This window comes from Alosa pseudoharengus, unplaced genomic scaffold (assembly GCF_046254945.1).
Source record: "Alosa pseudoharengus isolate Yale_2024_CS ecotype anadromous, Long Island Sound unplaced genomic scaffold, YU_APseudo_1.1 YU_APseudo_1.1_scf_6, whole genome shotgun sequence".
NCBI classification, from domain to species: domain Eukaryota; kingdom Metazoa; phylum Chordata; class Actinopteri; order Clupeiformes; family Clupeidae; genus Alosa; species Alosa pseudoharengus.
The window spans coordinates 4,395,639-4,418,583 of NW_027468848.1; the positions used below are offsets into that span (position 1 = coordinate 4,395,639).

Below are 22,945 nucleotides of genomic sequence, written 5' to 3' on the forward strand. Positions count from 1 at the left end.
TAAACTCACAGATGTAGACGTTTTTATATTTGAATTAAAATCAATGCAAAAAAATAGCATTTCCTTATCCTTAAACATTATGTTAGAGAGACATGCGAACACTATTTCCTTTAACTGTAAATGTTTTCATCTACAGTTAAATATATTCTTTGAATTAAATCAATGCAAAAAAATAGCATTTCCTTATCCTTAAACATTATGTTAGAGAGACATGCGAACACTATTTCCTTTAACTGTAAATGTTTTCATCTACAGTTAAATACTATTCTTAGACTATATTGCCCTTCTATGCTTTTATTTGTTATTATTGTTTGGTTTTGTTTATGTAAAGCACATTGAATGACCTCTGTGTATGAAATGCGCTATATAAATAAACTTGACTTGACTTGACATCTAAAAAATACCGTTGAACAGCTCTGAGTTTTTTGTATGAAAAGTGTTTGGAGTGTGTGTCGGGGGCGAAAAGTGTGTGTGATGTGGGTGAAGTACTCACACTCGTATCCGTCCGATAGGTCCACACACTGACTGCCCATCACGCAGGGGTCACTCACACACCACACGCGCGTCTCACACATCTTCCCGGTGTAGTTGAAAGGACATTCGCACATGAAATCATTCCAGGTCATGTTGCACACACCTCCATTCTGACATGGCCGTGCCTAGGCATAGAACATGTTTTACTATAAATGTTTGTTATCTACAACTATTATCTGTTTACTAATTATTCATATATAACGTTATATAGTTATATAACGTAATAATGATAATGTAATAATGTAATAATGATAAATTTTTTGTTAAAAAACAAACTATAATGTACATGAGGTGTTGAATGCCAAAGAGAACAATTATATTTATTCAGCTGGATTCAAAGTCTTCTCATGCTATAGGCTAGTAAATAAAAAAAAAACTCTCATTTGAATCAACCATCTGGACTCATCATCCGTCACAGAGTAAGCTGTGCGTGTGCATTCATCATCATCTCCCTGCAGCAGCCAGCCAAGAGCGGTCACCTTGCACATGTTGTCTGAGATGCAGTGTAAGAAGAGCGGTCACCTTGCACATGTTGTCTGAGATGCAGTGTTGCTCCACGTTGAAGGCGGCCCCCGGTAGGTAGCTGGGCAGCTGCTGTTTGGTGTGCTTGCTTGTTTTGGTCTGGTAGATAAACAGCTGCGTCTGATCCAGGCGGATGTCCTGAAGGCAGCCCTTGAAGGATCCTCCCCAGCGAGACGTGTCCTGTCCCTGGGCAAGGCCTCCCACGAACGCCTGGTCCCCGGCCTGCACGCTGATCACCGGAGGGGTGTCGTCTTCCTCAAACCGCACCCCTTCCTCGTTAAAGAACACCCAGCCTGTAGCCATGGTTACGGTCAGGTCGTGCTTGACGCCGTCGGTGACGTAGTGAGCGGAGCGGCGGGTGGAGGCGTGGATGTCCACGTGGAGCGAGCCGTCGCGCAGGTACACGCTGAAGTACTCCTGCTCCCGCCGCCTCAGCTGGAACACAAGCCCCGCCTCCTTGGTGGAGCGCAGGAAGAAGGAGACGGAGAAGGAGGCGCCGTGCGACTGGGTGATGGGGAACATCACGAACGACCACGTCCTCTCATAGCTGAACGTCCATGATGGAATCTCTGCAGGGACACCCGGGAAGATATATTACCAACCAATATGGATGGAGTCATGTAGATAAATAAACATACATACATACACACTGCATATACACATACATACTGTACATACATACTGCATATATACATATGGATGGAGTCATGTAGATAAATAAACATACATACATGCATACATACATACTACATATATACATATGGTGCAGCAGATATACATAGATAAACATTTACGGTATGCGCTCCATTACAACTGTTATAATAACTGTATAAAATTTGCATTTTGTATAAAAAAGTGCGTCTAATCTCTGTCACTAAACTGCATCTACAGTAAATAAAGACAAACAGACAGACAGAGAAGCTATATTTGTAATCAGACAAAAGCGTAAAGGAGGAAATATGTTACTTCAGAGTCAATATACATAGCTAATGTAGTTTTCTTGTCAATATAGCTACTGTCGTTTTCTTGTCATGTAGTTTTCCTGTCAATATAGCTAATGTAGTTTTCCTGTCCATGTAGCTAATGTAGTTTTCCTGTCCATATAGCTAATGTAGTTTTCCTATCCATGTAGCTAATGTAGTTTTCCTGTCAATGTAGCTAATGTAGTTTTCCTGTCAATGTAGCTAATGTAGTTTTCCTGTCCATATAGCTAATGTAGTTTTCCTGTCCATATAGCTAATGTAGTTTTCCTGTCCATATAGCTACTGTAGTTTTCCTGTCCATGTAGCTAATGTAGTTTCCTGTGTCTGTGATGGACGGCGTGCTGTACCTTCAGAGCAGAAGTTTCCGTAGAAGGGTCTGATGCAGTCGCACCTGAAGTCCGTCCACATGTCCACGCAGTGTCCCTGCTGGGAGCAGGGGTCCTCCCGACACCAGTCCGTCTTGTTGCAGCCGATCTCCAGGGCGTCTCCGAGGTCCGTGAGCAGCTGCTGGGGCAGGACGAGCAGCGAGTCGATACGCAGGTCCTCCACGCATCCCAGGAGGCCCGTCTTGCTGACCGTGTTGTTGAGGAGGTCCAGAGGCACGCCGCCCACAAACACCTGCTGCAGACCCTCGGGGTGGAAGAACAGGAGCTGGTTCTGACCGCTGTCCTCCACTCTCTTCACCGTCCGCTCACCACGGTCACCACCGTCACCATCGTCATCATCATCATCATCATCATCATCATCATCATCATCGCTGTCCTCGTCATCGCTGTCGTTCGCGCTGTCCTCTCGGGTCAGGGTGAGTTTTTCGTCCACGGTGACGAGGGCATCGTGCCAGCGGCCGTCGTTGACCGGGTCCAGCAAGGCGGCTTCCATCCTTAGGGCGCCGGACTCGGCCCTGGCGGTCAGCGCTCCCCGGACCAGCTCCAGGCAGACGAAGTGCTCCGCGGTCCCTCTGTAGAACAGCACCAGGTCCGGCAGGGTGGTTCTGAAGCGCAGCCGGACGCTGGGGCTGCCGCCGTCGCTCGTGTCCACGTCCCGCCGGGTCGTCCGGTTGGCCTCCGGAACCTCCACCGGCACGAAGCCCTCCGCCGAGAACGAGAAGGTGGTGGGCGTGTCGCAGCGGTCCCCGTGGAACCCTGCCGGGCAGGCGCAGGTGTAGGTGTGGCGCTGGCCGTCGGCGTCCAGGCCAGGGGTGCAGGTGGCGCCGTGCTGGCACCGGTGGTCCTGGCAGCCGACGAGCTGGGTGGCACAGTCGACGCCGCCCCAGGGCAGCTGGCCTGGCGCGGGGTCAGCGCAGGTGCAGAAGAAGGCGTTAATGCCATCCTGGCACGTGCCGCCGTTCTGACAGGGATTACTCGCGCACTCGTCCACGTCCACCTCACACACGACACCTGAGGGGGGAAGGGACGAGAGGAGAGGGGTGTGTGAACCAGCCTGGAGGAGCTGCTGTTGCTAGGCAGACACACACACAAACACACACACGCACACACACACACACACACACACACACACAGACAGTAATCTACCTGCTGGGCTGTTTTACTGACACACAAACACATAGTCACACTGTAACAAACAGACGCACACACTCACACAGTGACACTAAAAACACACAGATGCCAATCAAGTCTGCATCAAACTCAATATCGATGTGCTTATTTTTGTCAAAAATAAGACATTCTGATGTTTTTACATTCCTCAGAAATGAATTCAGTCATTTTTAAAGCATAGCATCAAGATATACGCAGAAAACAGCAGGAACACTGTGGGACATTTGATATGGATCCTTCAGAATATTTAAGGTCCAGAGACATATTTACTTTCTGATAAATATAAATATTTTACAATTAGAATGTGCACTACCCAGTCTTATAATGTTAGTGGAGGAGCTCAGTCATGACTAAATCTCAAATTAAATGTTTATCACAAAAAGGGAGAATGCATTGTGATTTGGCTAAATGTACAATGCCATCTCATGAGAAAGGGTAGGAGATGGAGAATGCATTGTGATTTGGCTAAATGTACAATGCTATCTCAGGAGAAAGGGTAGGAGATGGAGAATGCATTGTGATTTGGCTAAATGTACAATGCTATCTCAGGAGAAAGGGTAGGAGATGGAGAATGCATTGTGATTTGGCTAAATGTACAATGCCATCTCATGAGAAAGGGTAGGAGATGGAGAATGCATTGTGATTTTGCTAAATGTACAATGCCATCTCAGGAGAAAGGGCATCATTCTATAAACCACTAATGACACTCGGATAGGGAGCCTGGATGTACGCAACAAATGGGTCAAGCTGATGAACTCAATTAACTTATTAACCATTTCAGGAAGTAATTCTGCTCCAAACCTTCCAATTCAGGGAGCAATTTACTGGAACTGATGTGCATGAGAATTAGTCAAACACTAATTAGATCTCCAATTAGTCTTTTACTCAATTAGCTTGTTATTTTCATTAAAGCGATGGTTCGGAGTAATTTTAACCTAGGGTTCTTTGCACCATGACCCCGAGCCAAACACCCTCCCAGAACCTTTTTTCCCTTGGTCGAGCCCAGGTCGAGTAGCGCCGTCAGAAACGAATGACGTTCTGCAGTCATGATGGAACCAACTTTTATCTCGTAAATTACCCCACTAATAATGCCCTGAATGGTACGAAACTTCTGCAGTAGTACAACTACGACATTTAGTCCAATAACGAGGCATTAGAAAGTTTGTAAGTGCACCAGGAGTTTATTTAAATAAGACTTGCCTGATTATCTGCTACTATACCGCTGCGTCAACGTTTCTTCCGTGATTTGGGAAAAGCCTGTAAAAGTCCTTGCAGGAAGCGATTACATCAACGTTTTTTCTTATATCCAGTTTTAAATATTTTTTTCCGAAGTGTTTACAACTTAGTAATAACTAATAATTGTTGCAAACTGGACTACGAACAAAATATTAGTGCATTCCTGGATCTACATCCTTATGCATGCTTCCTGCCAGGACTTTTACAGGCTTTTCCCAAATCACGGAAGAAACGTCGATGCAGCGGTATAGTAACAGATAATCTTATTTAAATAAACTCCTGGTGCACTTACAAACTTTCTAATGCCTCGTTATTGGACTAAAGGTCGTAGTTGTACTACTGCAGAAGTTTCGTACCATTCAGGGCATTATTAGTGGGGTAATTTACGAGATAAAAGTTGGTTCCATCACGACTGCAGAACGTCATTAGTTTTTGATAGCGCTACTCGACCAGGGTTCGACCAAGGGAAAAAAGGTTCTGGGAGGGTGTTTGGCTCGGGGTCATGGTGCTAAGGACCCTAGGGTGAAATTACTCCGAACCATCGCTTTAAGACAGAGGTTCCTGGAACAAATTTAAACTGATTCCATGATAAAGGCTTTTCCTCCATAAAACTGTCGGCTTTGTAACAGTAACCTAATTTTCTCAAAAAATTGGTAACAATGTGTACGTTTCATTCACATTCTATTCGTAAAACTGATGAGTTACACAAACAGCATCACCACGGAAACAAATGGCATTCCAACAAGGAACACAATGTGCCTTATGGATACATAGGGAGCAGCTTTAGAATACAGCAGTAAAAAAGATCCAAAAAACAACAGACACAAATAAACAAAATATTGTCTTACTATCTACGTTTATCCTCAGAACCCAAACACAGATTTTAGAACTCAAGATTCTGTCGTGAAATTCCGGAATGGACTCTGCACTAAAAGGAACAAGCATCAACAAGCAACAAGCAGCTATGTGAACTGTGTAAAAACTCCTTTAGACATCTCTGATGAATGGACATATCCAGCCGCCCACATAGACCCAGAGTTCTGCACCGACATGGCCTTGGTCCACAGGGTCACCTCTATCAGGGGACCACTTGACACTTGAGTCATTGCAACCACCAATCAGAGGAGGATTCGACCAGGCGACCGAGCACAAGCATGTCTAAACCTACTCACAGATACTTTGTAAACTTTGTAAACTTCAGCAAAGACGCTTTGACATGAACGCAAGAGGAGCGGAGATCACACGAAGAGCTCTCCGAGAACCAGTTGTGCCAGAGAGTAAACCTCACGCTCGCCATGAACGTTCCTCAGCCTGCTCCACCCTGTTTGTAGCTGCAGAGACAACACAGAGAGGTACTGGCCCCAGCTGCCCCAGCTGCCCCAGCTGCCCCTGCTGCCCCACCTCCCTGCCTGAGTACAGAGGTACGGAGGGTGCGGGGGGTCCACCCTACCTGTCATCAGGAGCAGTGCCCAGAGAAGCGGTCCCAGAGTCCTGCACTTCATCCTCACAGCGATCCCACACACAACAGCACAGTCCACACAGGAGTCCCAACAACAGGAGGGACCCTCTCTCTCACTCTGTCTCTCTCTTTCTCTCCCTCTCTCTCTCTACTGCTCTCTCTTTCTCTCCCTCTCTCTCTCTGTCTCTCTCTCCCTCTCTCTCTCCTGCTCTCTCTCTCCTCTCTCTCCTCTCTCTCTCCCCCTCTCTCTCTCTGTCTCTCTCTTTCTCTCCCTCTCCCTCTCTCTCTCTACTGCTCTCTCTCTGCCTCTCTCTCTCTCTCAACTCCCTCCCTCTCTCCCTCTGTTTCTGTATGTATCAAACCCTCCTTCCCTCCCTTCCTCTGTCCAACTCTATCTGTTCCTCCTCTCTCTCTCTCTCTCTCCCTCTCTTCTTCCTCTCGTCTATTCTCTTTTCTTCACTCCTCCTCTTATCTCCTCTCCTCTCTTTGTACCAGGCGAGCGGGACTGATTAGGAGCTGAGCCGTGCCGTCTCCCCCCTCTGCTGTGCAGTCCAGGCTGGGTCAGTAATCCACAGGAGTCCCCTCCACCCCCACACCCACCTCCTCCACCCTCTACCCCCACACCTGCTCCACTCCTCTCCTCTCCTCCTCCACTCCCTCCCTCTCTCTCTGTCTCTCTCTCTCTCTGTCTCTCTCTCCCTCTCTCTGTCTCGCTCTCTCTCTCTCTCTGTCTCTCTCTCTCTCTCTGTCTCAGGCCGGCTGGCTTCTGTCAGTTTAGACAACAGGAATGTTTGCGGAGAAGCTCAGCTCAGCTCGGCACAGTGCAGCACGGGAGTGACGGATGACCAGTGGTGGTGGCCAGTGAACCGCTAATTAGCCAAGATGTGATTTTAGCACCGGACAACGGGAGGAGAATGGAATGCCAGAGGGAAGGAGGGCGGGGGAGGGTCTGTGTGTGTGTGTGTGTGTGTGTGTGTGTGTGTGTGTGTGTGTGTGTGAGCGTGTGTGTGTGTGTGTGTGTGTGTGTGAGCGTGTGTGTGTGTGTGTATGTGTGTCTGTGTGTGTGTGTGTGTGTGTGTGTGTGTGTCTGTGTGTGTGTGTGTGTGTGTGTATGTGTGTGTGTGTTTGAGAGAGAGAGAGAGAGAGAGAGAGAGAGAGAACAAGGATGGAAAGGAAAGAGTGTTGAAATTCATTCAGCTTTGCTGTCCAGTACAAGTGTACTTGAGTACTCCAAACCAAGTGACGTCTCTGTTATGGTGCAGAGTACACTAGCACATGGACAAAGGCTGTGTATGTACGTACTGTGAATGTCTATCTACACAGATAGCTCTACAGATATGTATTATAGTCTGTACTGTATATCTGAGGGCTGTTCCTGGCAGTGATAAAAACCAGTTGGAGTCTGGTGGGTGCTTTTACATCCGGAAATGTTGACTTATTTTGTGACTGGAAACTTTTCAGATGTGCCACTACGCGTTTGTTTTGCTCTGCTTCATCAAGTCTAAGAGGCTTTCCAATAATCTCCTCCTCCCCTTGTGCACGTCTGCAGACACACACACACACACACACACACACCCACACACACACACACACACACACACACACACACACAGGCAGACTGCTGAAGTAAACTAAGCCTGCCAGCATATGGCAGGAGCAGCTCTAGTTCTTGGTGCCTTCTCCATGTCTGCAGTGCATCTACACACACTCTCACCACCCACACACACACACTATACTGTACACACACTCTCAACCCCCCCCCCACACACACACACACACACACACACACACACTATACTGTACACACACTCTCACCCACCCACCCACACACACACACTATACTATACACACACTCTCACCCTTCAACAAACTGGCCTGAGATCAAAGGAAAACGCCCCCCCCTTACTGTTTCTACTACACATGCCTCAACACTTACCATCAGTAGGTGTGTATTTCTGTGATTAAAACGGTTTTGTATGAATACACTTTTTGTAAATAGTGCTGTGTATATATGTTTTATTAGTCTAAAGTTATGATACAATATAAAATATACAAATTACCCTCTATCTTCAAAACCCTTTAAAGAGCCAGCTCTTCCGCGGGTAGGACACTACTACTTAAAAATATTAGATAGCAGGTCAGACAGAACACAAAAAAATAGTATTGTTTACCCATAGCAACAACGTTGCTATACTTCGCTGGTTTAATGTGATAAGATTGGTGCAAACTTAACTGATGGGTTACTGATCTACAATTTTAATCCACTTACATTTCTGACTGTGACATGATTTAAGCATACAGCAAAGTCCTGTAAAATATGTCATTTTAATGTAGCCCAAAATGATAGGCTATAAAAAAAAAGTCAGACAAGGCTTTCTGCCCTACCAAAATGTATGGTCACCGCAGGCTACTGCTAACACCACTAACAGCACTAACACATTTAACACACCTCCTCTCTAACACCACTAACAACCTAACACATTTAACACACCTCCTCTCCTCACAGCACTAACACATTTAACACACCTCCTCTCTAACACATTTAACACACCTCCTCTCTAACACATTTAACACACCTCCTCTCTAACACCACTAACAACCTAACACATTTAACACACCTCCTCTCCTCACAGCACTAACACATTTAACACACCTCCTCTCCTCACACATTTTACACACCTCCTCTCTTAACACCACTAACACATTTAACACACCTCCTCTCTTAACACCACTAACACATTTAACACACCTCCTCTCTAACACCACTAACAACCTAACACATTTAACACATCTCCTCTCCTCACAGCACTAACACATTTAACACACCTCCTCCTAACACATTTAACACACCTCCTCTCTAACACATTTAACACACCTCCTCTCTAATACCACTAACAACCTAACACATTTAACACACCACCTCTCCTCACAGCACTAACACATTTAACACACCTCCTCTCCTCACACATTTTACACACCTCCTCTCTTAACACCACTAACACATTTAACACACCTCCTCTCTTAACACCACTAACACATTTAACACACCTCCTCTCTAACACCACTAACAACCTAACACATTTAACACACCACCTCTCCTCACAGCACTAACACATTTAACACACCTCCTCTCCTCACACATTTTACACACCTCCTCTCTTAACACCACTAACACATTTAACACACCTCCTCTCTCTAACACCACTAACACATTTAACTTGCTCTTACCCTGACCTTCTTCTCCTCCCTGCCTCTCCCTCTCATCTTCATGCCTGGGCTTAAGCTTGACTCTGAACTGCTATTCTAGTCTTATATACTACATGTACGTAGAGCAGATTGCTGCACTATTGTCTCCTATTTCCACAGTACCTTGATTGCTCACTATTTCTGTAAGTCACTTTGGACAAAAGCCTCAGTTAAATGAATACATGTAAATGTATAATATATGACATACTTATATATGGATTAAATAACATTTTTACCAACTTAGTATTAACTATTGTCAAGACATATTAGGTGGAGCACTATATTGTGTTGTGTTAGTAGTACTCACTTGACTGAGTGCATGAGGTGTAAGCAGGTTGAGGGGGAAGGTTAGGTTGAGGCAGACATGCTGTGTGCTTGGGGAGAGGAGAGAGCTTTGGGCAGGGAGGGCTTTGGGTAGGATGAGGATTAATGGAGCAATTTAGTGGTTTGTTTAGCTCACCACACACACACAGCATGCCCAGTCAAGTCAAAGTCATGTCAATTCACCCACAAAGGCCCCACTTCTCATAGACCCCACTTCTCATACAGTATAACGTTACCCAAGTTATCACAGGCCCACATCTCATACAGTATAACGTTACCCAAGTTATCACACGCCCAACTTCTCATACAGTATAGCTTTACCCAAGTTATCACACGCCCAACTTCTCATACAGTATAGCTTTACCCAAGTTATCACACGCCCAACTTCTCATACAGTATAGCTTTACCCAAGTTATCACACGCCCAACTTCTCATACAGTATAGCTTTACCCAAGTTATCACACGCCCAACTTCTCATACAGTATAGCTTTACCCAAGTTATCACACGCCCAACTTCTCATACAGTATAGCTTTACCCAAGTTATCACACGCCCAACTTCTCATACAGTATAGCTTTACCCAAGTTATCACACGCCCAACTTCTCATACAGTATAGCTTTACCCAAGTTATCACACGCCCAACTTCTCATACAGTATAGCTTTACCCAAGTTATCACACACCCAACTTCTCATACAGTATAGCTTTACCCAAGTTATCACACGCCCAACTTCTCATACAGTATAGCTTTACCCAAGTTATCACACGCCCAACTTCTCATACAGTATAGCTTTACCCAAGTTATCACACGCCCAACTTCTCATACAGTATAGCTTTACCCAAGTTATCACACGCCCAACTTCTCATACAGTATAGCTTTACCCAAGTTATCACACGCCCAACTTCTCATACAGTATAGCTTTACCCAAGTTATCACACGCCCAACTTCCAAACCTGTCACAAAGTAAAGCGTTATAGCGTTACCCATCTTATCACATGGCAAACTTCTCATATGGGCTTCTTCCAAACTAAATGCCCAGTACAAATGAATACATTTGGAGTGCTATGAATTTGTTTGTGCGTCATAGACAGTTCATTTGACTGTGCATGTACGTGTGTGTGTGTGTGTGTGTATGTGTGTGTATGTGAGTGTGTGAGTGTTTGTGTGTGTGTGTGTGTGTGCGTGTGCGTGTGCATATGTGTGTTTGTGTGTTGCAAACTAAGCTTAGTGGGCAGTTTCAGAACTGCTGCAGTAAACATAACAGAAGTTCTACAGTAAACAGCCCAGATAGTTACTCAGAGATGAGCTGGCATTGTTAATCCTGATGTGGCATGCCAGGTGTGGGCCACATCAGGGCCGGATGAGTGCCAGAGGCAGCAGCTATCAGGCTCATTTGAGACTACTCTGGAAGTCATTTGTATGCGTCCCCGCGATGCTACAGCCGACAGTGCAAGTCATTACTGTATCCCCATTAGGGCCGATTCAGTCGTGTGATGATGACTTCCTCTGGGCTGACAGCTGCTGACTGTAACCTAATTTTTAACAGTAACCTAATTTTCTCAAAAAATTGGTAACAATGTGTACGTTTCATTCACATTCTATTCGTAAAACTGATGAGTTACACAAACAGCATCACCACGGAAACAAATGGCATTCCAACAAGGAACACAATGTGCCTTATGGATACATAGGGAGCAGCTTTAGAATACAGCAGTAAAAAAGATCCAAAAAACAACAGACACAAATAAACAAAATATTGTCTTACTATCTACGTTTATCCTCAGAACCCAAACACAGATTTTAGAACTCAAGATTCTGTCGTGAAATTCCGGAATGGACTCTGCACTAAAAGGAACAAGCATCAACAAGCAACAAGCAGCTATGTGAACTGTGTAAAAACTCCTTTAGACATCTCTGATGAATGGACATATCCAGCCGCCCACATAGACCCAGAGTTCTGCACCGACATGGCCTTGGTCCACAGGGTCACCTCTATCAGGGGACCACTTGACACTTGAGTCATTGCAACCACCAATCAGAGGAGGATTCGACCAGGCGACCGAGCACAAGCATGTCTAAACCTACTCACAGATACTTTGTAAACTTTGTAAACTTCAGCAAAGACGCTTTGACATGAACGCAAGAGGAGCGGAGATCACACGAAGAGCTCTCCGAGAACCAGTTGTGCCAGAGAGTAAACCTCACGCTCGCCATGAACGTTCCTCAGCCTGCTCCACCCTGTTTGTAGCTGCAGAGACAACACAGAGAGGTACTGGCCCCAGCTGCCCCAGCTGCCCCAGCTGCCCCTGCTGCCCCACCTCCCTGCCTGAGTACAGAGGTACGGAGGGTGCGGGGGGTCCACCCTACCTGTCATCAGGAGCAGTGCCCAGAGAAGCGGTCCCAGAGTCCTGCACTTCATCCTCACAGCGATCCCACACACAACAGCACAGTCCACACAGGAGTCCCAACAACAGGAGGGACCCTCTCTCTCACTCTGTCTCTCTCTTTCTCTCCCTCTCTCTCTCTACTGCTCTCTCTTTCTCTCCCTCTCTCTCTCTGTCTCTCTCTCCCTCTCTCTCTCCTGCTCTCTCTCTCCTCTCTCTCCTCTCTCTCTCCCCCTCTCTCTCTCTGTCTCTCTCTTTCTCTCCCTCTCCCTCTCTCTCTCTACTGCTCTCTCTCTGCCTCTCTCTCTCTCTCAACTCCCTCCCTCTCTCCCTCTGTTTCTGTATGTATCAAACCCTCCTTCCCTCCCTTCCTCTGTCCAACTCTATCTGTTCCTCCTCTCTCTCTCTCTCTCTCCCTCTCTTCTTCCTCTCGTCTATTCTCTTTTCTTCACTCCTCCTCTTATCTCCTCTCCTCTCTTTGTACCAGGCGAGCGGGACTGATTAGGAGCTGAGCCGTGCCGTCTCCCCCCTCTGCTGTGCAGTCCAGGCTGGGTCAGTAATCCACAGGAGTCCCCTCCACCCCCACACCCACCTCCTCCACCCTCTACCCCCACACCTGCTCCACTCCTCTCCTCTCCTCCTCCACTCCCTCCCTCTCTCTCTGTCTCTCTCTCTCTCTGTCTCTCTCTCCCTCTCTCTGTCTCGCTCTCTCTCTCTCTCTGTCTCTCTCTCTCTCTCTGTCTCAGGCCGGCTGGCTTCTGTCAGTTTAGACAACAGGAATGTTTGCGGAGAAGCTCAGCTCAGCTCGGCACAGTGCAGCACGGGAGTGACGGATGACCAGTGGTGGTGGCCAGTGAACCGCTAATTAGCCAAGATGTGATTTTAGCACCGGACAACGGGAGGAGAATGGAATGCCAGAGGGAAGGAGGGCGGGGGAGGGTCTGTGTGTGTGTGTGTGTGTGTGTGTGTGTGTGTGTGTGTGTGTGTGTGAGCGTGTGTGTGTGTGTGTGTGTGTGTGTGAGCGTGTGTGTGTGTGTGTATGTGTGTCTGTGTGTGTGTGTGTGTGTGTGTGTGTGTGTCTGTGTGTGTGTGTGTGTGTGTGTATGTGTGTGTGTGTTTGAGAGAGAGAGAGAGAGAGAGAGAGAGAGAGAACAAGGATGGAAAGGAAAGAGTGTTGAAATTCATTCAGCTTTGCTGTCCAGTACAAGTGTACTTGAGTACTCCAAACCAAGTGACGTCTCTGTTATGGTGCAGAGTACACTAGCACATGGACAAAGGCTGTGTATGTACGTACTGTGAATGTCTATCTACACAGATAGCTCTACAGATATGTATTATAGTCTGTACTGTATATCTGAGGGCTGTTCCTGGCAGTGATAAAAACCAGTTGGAGTCTGGTGGGTGCTTTTACATCCGGAAATGTTGACTTATTTTGTGACTGGAAACTTTTCAGATGTGCCACTACGCGTTTGTTTTGCTCTGCTTCATCAAGTCTAAGAGGCTTTCCAATAATCTCCTCCTCCCCTTGTGCACGTCTGCAGACACACACACACACACACACACACACCCACACACACACACACACACACACACACACACACACAGGCAGACTGCTGAAGTAAACTAAGCCTGCCAGCATATGGCAGGAGCAGCTCTAGTTCTTGGTGCCTTCTCCATGTCTGCAGTGCATCTACACACACTCTCACCACCCACACACACACACTATACTGTACACACACTCTCAACCCCCCCCCCACACACACACACACACACACACACACACACTATACTGTACACACACTCTCACCCACCCACCCACACACACACACTATACTATACACACACTCTCACCCTTCAACAAACTGGCCTGAGATCAAAGGAAAACGCCCCCCCCCTTACTGTTTCTACTACACATGCCTCAACACTTACCATCAGTAGGTGTGTATTTCTGTGATTAAAACGGTTTTGTATGAATACACTTTTTGTAAATAGTGCTGTGTATATATGTTTTATTAGTCTAAAGTTATGATACAATATAAAATATACAAATTACCCTCTATCTTCAAAACCCTTTAAAGAGCCAGCTCTTCCGCGGGTAGGACACTACTACTTAAAAATATTAGATAGCAGGTCAGACAGAACACAAAAAAATAGTATTGTTTACCCATAGCAACAACGTTGCTATACTTCGCTGGTTTAATGTGATAAGATTGGTGCAAACTTAACTGATGGGTTACTGATCTACAATTTTAATCCACTTACATTTCTGACTGTGACATGATTTAAGCATACAGCAAAGTCCTGTAAAATATGTCATTTTAATGTAGCCCAAAATGATAGGCTATAAAAAAAAAGTCAGACAAGGCTTTCTGCCCTACCAAAATGTATGGTCACCGCAGGCTACTGCTAACACCACTAACAGCACTAACACATTTAACACACCTCCTCTCTAACACCACTAACAACCTAACACATTTAACACACCTCCTCTCCTCACAGCACTAACACATTTAACACACCTCCTCTCTAACACATTTAACACACCTCCTCTCTAACACATTTAACACACCTCCTCTCTAACACCACTAACAACCTAACACATTTAACACACCTCCTCTCCTCACAGCACTAACACATTTAACACACCTCCTCTCCTCACACATTTTACACACCTCCTCTCTTAACACCACTAACACATTTAACACACCTCCTCTCTTAACACCACTAACACATTTAACACACCTCCTCTCTAACACCACTAACAACCTAACACATTTAACACATCTCCTCTCCTCACAGCACTAACACATTTAACACACCTCCTCCTAACACATTTAACACACCTCCTCTCTAACACATTTAACACACCTCCTCTCTAATACCACTAACAACCTAACACATTTAACACACCACCTCTCCTCACAGCACTAACACATTTAACACACCTCCTCTCCTCACACATTTTACACACCTCCTCTCTTAACACCACTAACACATTTAACACACCTCCTCTCTTAACACCACTAACACATTTAACACACCTCCTCTCTAACACCACTAACAACCTAACACATTTAACACACCACCTCTCCTCACAGCACTAACACATTTAACACACCTCCTCTCCTCACACATTTTACACACCTCCTCTCTTAACACCACTAACACATTTAACACACCTCCTCTCTCTAACACCACTAACACATTTAACTTGCTCTTACCCTGACCTTCTTCTCCTCCCTGCCTCTCCCTCTCATCTTCATGCCTGGGCTTAAGCTTGACTCTGAACTGCTATTCTAGTCTTATATACTACATGTACGTAGAGCAGATTGCTGCACTATTGTCTCCTATTTCCACAGTACCTTGATTGCTCACTATTTCTGTAAGTCACTTTGGACAAAAGCCTCAGTTAAATGAATACATGTAAATGTATAATATATGACATACTTATATATGGATTAAATAACATTTTTACCAACTTAGTATTAACTATTGTCAAGACATATTAGGTGGAGCACTATATTGTGTTGTGTTAGTAGTACTCACTTGACTGAGTGCATGAGGTGTAAGCAGGTTGAGGGGGAAGGTTAGGTTGAGGCAGACATGCTGTGTGCTTGGGGAGAGGAGAGAGCTTTGGGCAGGGAGGGCTTTGGGTAGGATGAGGATTAATGGAGCAATTTAGTGGTTTGTTTAGCTCACCACACACACACAGCATGCCCAGTCAAGTCAAAGTCATGTCAATTCACCCACAAAGGCCCCACTTCTCATAGACCCCACTTCTCATACAGTATAACGTTACCCAAGTTATCACAGGCCCACATCTCATACAGTATAACGTTACCCAAGTTATCACACGCCCAACTTCTCATACAGTATAGCTTTACCCAAGTTATCACACGCCCAACTTCTCATACAGTATAGCTTTACCCAAGTTATCACACGCCCAACTTCTCATACAGTATAGCTTTACCCAAGTTATCACACGCCCAACTTCTCATACAGTATAGCTTTACCCAAGTTATCACACGCCCAACTTCTCATACAGTATAGCTTTACCCAAGTTATCACACGCCCAACTTCTCATACAGTATAGCTTTACCCAAGTTATCACACGCCCAACTTCTCATACAGTATAGCTTTACCCAAGTTATCACACGCCCAACTTCTCATACAGTATAGCTTTACCCAAGTTATCACACACCCAACTTCTCATACAGTATAGCTTTACCCAAGTTATCACACGCCCAACTTCTCATACAGTATAGCTTTACCCAAGTTATCACACGCCCAACTTCTCATACAGTATAGCTTTACCCAAGTTATCACACGCCCAACTTCTCATACAGTATAGCTTTACCCAAGTTATCACACGCCCAACTTCCAAACCTGTCACAAAGTAAAGCGTTATAGCGTTACCCATCTTATCACATGGCAAACTTCTCATATGGGCTTCTTCCAAACTAAATGCCCAGTACAAATGAATACATTTGGAGTGCTATGAATTTGTTTGTGCGTCATAGACAGTTCATTTGACTGTGCATGTACGTGTGTGTGTGTGTGTGTGTATGTGTGTGTATGTGAGTGTGTGAGTGTTTGTGTGTGTGTGTGTGTGTGCGTGTGCGTGTGCATATGTGTGTTTGTGTGTTGCAAACTAAGCTTAGTGGGCAGTTTCAGAACTGCTGCAGTAAACATAACAGAAGTTCTACAGTAAACAGCCCAGATAGTTACTCAGAGATGAGCTGGCATTGTTAATCCTGATGTGGCATGCCAGGTGTGGGCCACATCAGGGCCGGATGAGTGCCAGAGGCAGCAGCTATCAGGCTCATTTGAGACTCTGGAAGTCATTTGTATGCGTCCCCGCGATGCTACAGCCGACAGTGCAAGTCATTACTGTATCCCCATTAGGGCCGATTCAGTCGTGTGATGATGACTTCCTCTGGGCTGACAGCTGCTGACTGTGAGGATATTTATTTCTCTGTGCCGCATTTCTGAGGACCTTAATTAGAGGAGATACTGTACTCAGATATTCACTCAGCAGAATGGTTTCTGGGTAATTGGTGTGGTGGTGGTGGGGTGAGGTGCGGTGGTCGTGGTGGGGTGTGTCTAGAACTCTCTGCTGTTCCCGCATGTGGATTTCTCTGACTTTGCTTGTTTCCACATTTTTGGACTGGGAGCTAAACACCAAACTGCGTAAATCCCGCTGGGGGAAACAGCAGGCTAAGTCCAGAGTTGGTGCACATGCACTCAACCCGTGTGCAGTAGGTTGGTTGTGCAACAACACCAAAGCAAGCTTAATATCTAATGTTCTGTTTGCTGTGTACTCAAGCGACTAATAAATAATCCTATGCATTACATCTTAACCTGCATATTGTTACACATATTGTCACACACACTACCCAAAACTCGCAACCCTTATTGTAATAATATCAACAATCAACAAACACACACACACACACACACACACTCAAGCTCTCTTACCTGTGTATCCAGGTGGACACACACATTGGTATGAGTTGACCAGGTCCTCACAGATTCCTCCGTTCACACAGGGCTGAGACTCACACTCATCCACGTTTATCGAGCAGTTTTCACCTGCAGGACAGAGATCAGCACATTTATCGAGCAGTTTTCACCTGCAGGACAGAGATCAGCACATTTATCGAGCAGTTTTCACCTGCAGGACAGAGATCAGCAAACCAACTGGGCAGTGCTGACATGTAACCGGAATGTTTGGAGTTTGGACAAGTTATCAATGATCATCAAGGAAAACATTTCTGTAAGTAATACGGCAGATAAACAATATAGATATAGATATAGATATAGACATAGATATAGATATATATGTGGATATCTATATCTGTTTCTTTCCTTCCTTCATTTGTACGTTAAACAGTAACATACAGTAAGACCTAAAGTGTTAAACAGTAACATACAGTAAGACCTAAAGTGTTGAACAGTAACATACAGTAAGACCTAAAGTGTTGAACAGTAACATACAGTAAGACCTAAAGTGTTAAACAGTAACATACAGTAAGACCTAAAGTGTTGCGAGTGGCTACGCTGCCCAAGAGCCCAGAGAATCCAGGTTCCAGGCTCACCTGCGGTCATTTCCCAGCCCCACCCATCTCTCTCTCCCACTTCCTGCCAATCTACACGGTCTGTCCTATCTAAATAAAGGTAACAAAAGCCACAAAAATGCACCTTCAAAAAGGTAACGGACTCCTAAGACCTCAGGTGGTGTTTAGTGTGGTCTGTGAGGTGACTTGATTCTCACCTATGAATCCAGGTATGCACTGACACAGGTAGCCGGCGGCCCTCGCGTAGCTGAACTCTCTGGCCAGCTGGGGCAGGAGGCCGTAGCTGTCCTCGTCCGACAGCTGGACACACTCGCCACCGTTCTCACACGGCTCAGACGCGCACTCATCTACGTCAATCTGGCAGTTTTCACCCTCATAGCCTGGTACACACACACACACACACACACACATACACATCCACACACACACACACACACACACGGGCGCCGAGCACACACACACACACACACGCACACGCACACGCACACGCACACGCACACACATGCACACACACATGCACACACACACACACACACACACACACACACACATAGACACACACACACACACACACACACACACACACACACAGAGAGAGAGAGAAAGACAGCGTAAAAATGTATAATATTTATGATATGGATAATAATACTATGGTATGCATATCCTTATATCCATATGATATGGACTGGGTTCTACTTTAAACCAACTAATATGTCCAAAAAGCCTTATTGCTTTTTCTTTGTAAACAAAGAGCTCCTGTGTTATGTGTGTAATGTTCAAAAAGACCTTACCTAAATCCTCTACCCTTTAAAATCGCAATAAGCACCCTTCAAAATTCCATCATGCACATATTAAGTCATGGGTGTTAAAATGGGTGAAAGAGTCTAGGTCATTTAAGGCCACGAGTGACTGTAATAACCGGTAGGGCTAAGTCTCCTGGACGGTGTCCCACTAAGACCAACTTTAATCACCTCTAGCAGATGGAGCAGCATGGGGCCAGTTTCATAAAGCAGACAGAACAGAATGTGTGAAGGCAACTGCAAAGACCAACGTAAGGATATGAGAAATCAAAAAGACTAATTAAAGAAAATAAACAAGCATAGACCGAATAGAGTGAGATATGAACGTTTTTAAAGATAATAAACAAGCATAGAACTGTAGAGTGAAATATAGGAATAAACAAGCGTAGACCTATGAGAGTGAGACATGAGAAAATATGTAATATTTAATATTGTTAATAAATAAGGATGTTTACAGTATACACTGTCCTTCAAAAGTTTGGGGTCACTTAGAAATTTCCATTCCACTTAATTATAGACAGAGGAGTGGTGGTAACTAAACTCTGTGTAGAGAGACTTGAGAGCATGAAGATAAGATGGACGAGAGCATGAAGATAAGATGGACGAGAGCATGAAGATAAGATGGACGAAAGCATGAAGATAAGATGGACGAGAGCATGAAGATAAGATGGACGAGAGCATGAAGATAAGATGGACGAGAGCATGAAGATGAGATGGACGAGACATACAGAGGGACAAGACAACACCTTCATGTTTGCCACGGTGATTAAATTCATTTGGAGGCTGATACTGCATCATGTAATGCACAATCATATCATCAGGTGCTGTGTATTATGTCTTCCAGATAAGCAGTTGCTACAGTTACCCAGAAGAGGGCAGTGTTGTTTAATAGCACTACAGTGAATGTGTGCACATCATGGCGATCCAATACTCCTTAAGACACTACAGCAATGAAAAGCTCTCATTAATTGAAGAAACATAGAAGAGCTATTGAAGAAACTAGCATAGAGAGACAAAGGCAGACAGACAGATACCTGGAATTTGGCTTCACACTTGTATGATGTATGTATGTAGGCTATACTGTATGTATGTATGTTTGTAAATATGTATGTAGGTAGGTAGTTAGGTATATGTATGGAGGCTATGTAGGTATGTATGTATGTTTGGGTGTACACATGTGCACTGGTGAACAACAAACACAGACAGAGATGTGCTGGTCTTGGTAAAGCACAGATACAGTATTAGTGTTTGAGTGTACAGTGGAAATTACACTCAAGTAGCCAACAGACACAGCTGCACTAGTGTTTAAAGGCACAGCTGCACTAGTGTTTAAAGGCACAGCTGCACTAGTGTTTAAAGGCACAGCTGCACTAGTGTTTAAAGGCACAGCTGTACTAGTGTTTAAAGGCACAGCTGCACTAGTGTTTAAAGGCACAGCTGTACTAGTGTTTAAAGGCAAAGCTGCACTAGTGTTTAAAGGCACAGCTGGACATAGAACTCACCGGATAACCAGAGTGTGTGCTTGTGTTTGAGTGTACAAATGTACAGGTGTGCAGGTGAAAATAAAAACTCAGGTGAGCCTGAACCTCACCTGGCCAGCAGAGACAGGTGTGTGGTGTTTGAGTGTGCAGGTGTACAGGTGTACAGGTGAAAATGAAAGCTCACCTGGCCAGCAGAGACAGGTGTACTGGTTGACTCCATCCTGGCAGGTGGCGTTGTTGTGGCAGGGAGCGGACGCACACTCCAGGATGTCCTCCTCACACAGCTCCCCGAAGAAGCCCGTCCCACTGCAGTCACACTCAAACCTGCCAATCACAGGGACCACACACCTCAGGTGAGACAACAGCACACCTGTGGAACTACCTTCGCTGATTACAGGGACCAAAGACTTCAGGTGAGACGATGAACCTGATCACAGGGACCACACACCTCAAGTGAGACACACCTGTTGCAAAACTACCTGCACCAATCCAGAAGAAACTCTTGTTGAACCCTCTGTTTTTTGAAAAATAATTAAGGATGTTTACAGTATACACTGCCATTAAAAAGTTTGGGGTCACTTAGAAATTTCCATTCCACTCAATTATAGACAGAATACCGGCTGAGATCAGTTCCATTGTTTTTTTTAAATCAGATTACATTATGTGCTTACATACTGTAATTACAAAAGGGTTCTCCAATGTCTTCTCAGTTAGCCTTTTGAAATGATATCAGATTAGTAAACAGAATGTGCCTTTGGAACGTTGGATGAATGGTTGCTGATAATGAGTACTGCACATGTAGATACCGCATTAAAGATCAGCCATTTCTTTGTACAACAGTCATTTACAACATTAATGATGAAAACAAGGACATTTGTAAGTGACTCCAAACTTTTGAACAGTTATGTATATAATCATTCAAACATATCTGGATTATCATCTCATTTCAGTTGACCAAAACTAAGAACATAAATCATGTTGAGAAGTACCCTGACCAATCCTGATCATTCTGACCAATTCCTTCGGATCGTTATTTACTTTCCATGATACCCTACATGCAGGTCTCAAACTAACACCCAGGCCATTCCTCACTAGTGAGTGTACTAGCCAGTGAAAGCCTGATTATCATTGAGAAGTGACCGACACCTTTCTGACCAGGTCATTGATCAGAGCCCTGGCGGGCAAGTGAAGCGCCCAGACAGATTAGAGAATGACTCACGAGCCCCCCACCCAAGCCAAGCCCAGAGCATTACAGAATGACTCATTAACCTAGACATGAGTCAGTGCCACTCTCATGAGCCTTTCATTTGTAATCAAGAGCACTAAGCCTCCTGGGAAATGTAGTTTTTATTCCTGGGACAATTACAGAGGATGCCTGCCTAAAAGGGAGAGACAGGTACTTTCCACAGAGTGAGACTGAGATTAGTGAAAGTAAGTGTGTGTGTGTGTGTGTGTGACAGTGGAAATGTTGTATGTACACAAGGCACCTGTAATCCGATTAGGTCTCACCTGTTCACTAGGTCAACGCAGACTCCGTAGTGCAGACAGGGGTCACTGGCACATTCGTCGATGTCGACCTCGCAGTTGATGCCGGCGAAGCCCTCCACACACTCACAGGTGTAGTGACCAACATGGTCAAAGCAAGTGGCGTTGTTCTGGCAGGGCTCGACTTCACACTCGTCAATCTCCATTTCACAGTTCACCCCTTTCATACAGACACAGAAACATGGAACACACACACATTTTAATATCAGATATTCCACCTCACACATTCAAGAGAAATGAGACAAAGTTAATAACTGTGTGAGACAAACTGAGGTGATCCAGTAGTGTAGCGTTGTTACGGTAACAGTGTGAGACAAACTGAGGTGATCCAGTAGTGTAGCGTTGTTACGGTAACAGCGTGAGACAAACTGAGGTGATCCAGTAGTGTATCGTTGTTACGGTAACAGCGTGAGACAAACAGGTGATCCAGTAGTGTAGCGTTGTTACGGTAACAGCATGAGACAAACTGAGGTGATCCAGTAGTGTAGCGTTGTTACGGTAACAGTGTGAGACAAACTGAGATGATCCAGTAGTGTAGCCTTGCTACAGTAAGAAGCACTGATTTAGTTTTCATCTTTCTTAAATACTGTACTAAGCAGTCTTAAGGCAGAAAGAGGCTTTGACTATATTTGGTATTAGTAGACAGAAGACAGAAAAACATCTGGATATGACGGATCTGCCTGATCTTCATCTTCTCAGGGCAACATCTAGATGTCAGTGACATATTTAAAGAAATGAGCTTATTTGCTGTCTGGCCCAGAGCTAGAAGCTACTGTATATACTAACTGGTGTAATGCAC

General features: G+C 45.1%; 1 protein-coding gene across 1 annotated transcript in view; it reads right to left on the reverse strand.

Moving 5' to 3' along the window:
• Nucleotides 1–22,945, reverse strand: part of crb2b (crumbs cell polarity complex component 2b) — a 38,732-nt gene that overhangs the window by 4,837 nt on the left and 10,950 nt on the right. Inside the window, exons 3-10 of the mRNA XM_076270006.1 lie at nucleotides 22,111–22,306; nucleotides 20,786–20,925; nucleotides 18,518–18,700; nucleotides 17,722–17,835; nucleotides 2,806–3,436; nucleotides 2,387–2,724; nucleotides 1,057–1,625; nucleotides 494–659 (exon numbers count right to left, since the gene is read on the reverse strand). Coding sequence (XP_076126121.1) covers nucleotides 494–659; nucleotides 1,057–1,625; nucleotides 2,387–2,724; nucleotides 2,806–3,436; nucleotides 17,722–17,835; nucleotides 18,518–18,700; nucleotides 20,786–20,925; nucleotides 22,111–22,306 — 2,337 coding nt within the window. The remainder of the gene's footprint in view (nucleotides 1–493; nucleotides 660–1,056; nucleotides 1,626–2,386; nucleotides 2,725–2,805; nucleotides 3,437–17,721; nucleotides 17,836–18,517; nucleotides 18,701–20,785; nucleotides 20,926–22,110; nucleotides 22,307–22,945) is intronic.